Here is a 2,033-nt window from a genome sequence, read left to right as displayed (position 1 = left end):
CATTTTTCCAGTAAGTTTAAGCCATTTTGTAAGTCACTCTGGATTTTCTTCTGTTATATAACTATTTAAATAATTTCAAATAATTTAGTTGAATCTGGTTTTCATTTTGAAAAGTATAAATCAAGGCATCAAGTGGAAAGTTATTTTTTCTTTCCTGTGCCCTTCCTTCATGCACTGCTTTTAAAGTGGAGCTGCTATGTATCTAGATACGTATATATATTCATACACCTATTGTGTGTATCCTCTCTATTCTCAACACAAAGCCAGATGTTTACAGCATGCACTGTCCCACACTCATGCCGTAACAGCAACACACTATTTCTTTGAAAGTCTTTCTCATCTCCAGACTCCGGAAAGCATAAATGAGTGGGTCTATTACCGAGTTACACATTATCAAGACCAGATAAGTATTAAAGTGTGAAGTGTAGCAGATGCAGTATGGATTCATTGGGCAAGAAATGATGAGAATGAGGTGAAGGAAGAAAGGTGCCCAGCAAACAATGAAGACACCAAGTAATATGGTGATGGTGACAGCCCCTTTCATGCAGGTACGCTGGTAGGGCACCCCATCCACAGGGAGGGCTGCAATCCGCTTAACATGCAGGCGTGCAAACAAGAACATGTGAACATAAAGGGAAGCCATGAGAAAAAGCATGGTAAAGAACATGGTGATGAGACAGACAATGACAGTTTTGCTTTCTGAGTAGGCAATGAATATGATGCCACAGATGATACAAGCAATCCAAATGACCACAATCAGGGTTAAAGCTTTCTTCACAGTCATGATGCTGTGGTAACGGAGGGCATAGAAAATAGTTATGTACCTGTCAATGGCTATTACCAAGAGGTTGCAAATTGAGGCTACCAAAGAAATACAAATCATTGAGTCAAAAACATTGTCCATATGCTGAATAAAGTGGTCATCGATGATCAAATAGCCGTTGCTCAGGATTGCAATCATGATAGTCTCCAAGGCATTTGACATGCTCACTAACATATCTGCCACAGCCAAGCTGCAAAGGAAGAAATACATGGGAGAGTGTAGGTTTCCATTCTTCAGCACTGCAAGAATGACAAGGATGTTTTCCAGGAGGCTGATGATCCCTAAAGTCAAGAAGACCTCGGCTTTTATGAAGACCTGCTCACAAAATCCATCGCTGCTTCTGTTGTTCAGAATTGAGTCATTGAAGTCTTCAGTGACATTAAGCAGCACAGGCTGAAATGAAAATGCAAAGTGTGTGGTATTCATTGTCAGCAAAGGAGTTGAATTCACAAGTGATTACAGACCTGATAGAGCACCGGTTTAAAAAAAAAAAGGGGGGTGGGGGGGGAGGAAAAAAGAAAAAGAAGTCCTTCCAAGTTGTTACTGTGCGCATGGGATGGAATCAAGCAGGACTTTTCTTTAGTCACTTTTACAAGTAGAAACATAAAAAAACAATCTGCATTTACAGTGAGTTTTGTGTCAGTCACAGGCTGCTCTTCTCCTTTATAAGAAAGTGAGCTTCAAATCTTGCAGGCATCAAACAGTTTCTCTGAAGGGAAAAATCACCAGCAGCACATTGCTGGTTCTAGCTCTCCTGATGATTAAAAGCAGGGAGTTTTCTCATCTGCTATCCTTTGCTGGGGCCAGTGCAGGTTTGTTGCCAGTATGTTGCAGCACAGCAAAGTATCTCTTGCTATTTCGGTGACAAGAAAGGAAAAGAGAACTAAGGGATTTATACATCTATGAAAGAAAAAACAACTCCTACTTAATCCTCCGTGCAGAGCATTGGCCATTAGAGAGCAAGCACCTTTCTGACTGACAGCTGCAAGCACCAGGTACAGCATCCCCACCACTGGCTCCACCAGCAGATCTGAAACTGTCTGGCGCCCTCTGCAGATAGCGAATCGGATGGATTTGCCTTAAAATTCGTCTGAAAAATGGGATTTTAATCCAGCAAAACTTTATGCCTGTTCTCGGCAGCCGGGTCCTGCCCATGGGAGTGAGCAGGGGCAGGCAGGATGCCCATGCACTGTCCTGGCCTCTACTCCTC

At 42.3% G+C, this 2,033-nt stretch overlaps 1 protein-coding gene across 1 annotated transcript; it reads right to left on the bottom strand.

The window, feature by feature from the left end:
• Positions 1-271: 271 nt before the first annotated feature.
• MC3R (melanocortin 3 receptor) lies at positions 272-1,249 on the bottom strand. The gene has a single exon (XM_075517157.1). The coding sequence runs from the start codon at positions 1,247-1,249 to the stop codon at positions 272-274; it is 978 nt and encodes a 325-aa protein (XP_075373272.1).
• Positions 1,250-2,033: the final 784 nt, after the last annotated feature.

The sequence above is a fragment of the Mycteria americana genome, chromosome 14 (genome assembly GCF_035582795.1).
Source record: "Mycteria americana isolate JAX WOST 10 ecotype Jacksonville Zoo and Gardens chromosome 14, USCA_MyAme_1.0, whole genome shotgun sequence".
Classification (NCBI taxonomy): Eukaryota; Metazoa; Chordata; class Aves; order Ciconiiformes; family Ciconiidae; genus Mycteria; species Mycteria americana.
The sequence above is the reverse complement of the archived record's forward strand: the minus strand, read 5'-3'. Positions and strand labels throughout refer to the sequence as shown.

What these genes read in the sequence shown, in the direction of transcription:
- MC3R (XM_075517157.1), bottom strand. Translation starts at nt 1,249, where the DNA reads ATGAATACCACACACTTTGCATTTTCATTTCAGCCTGTGCTGCTTAAT.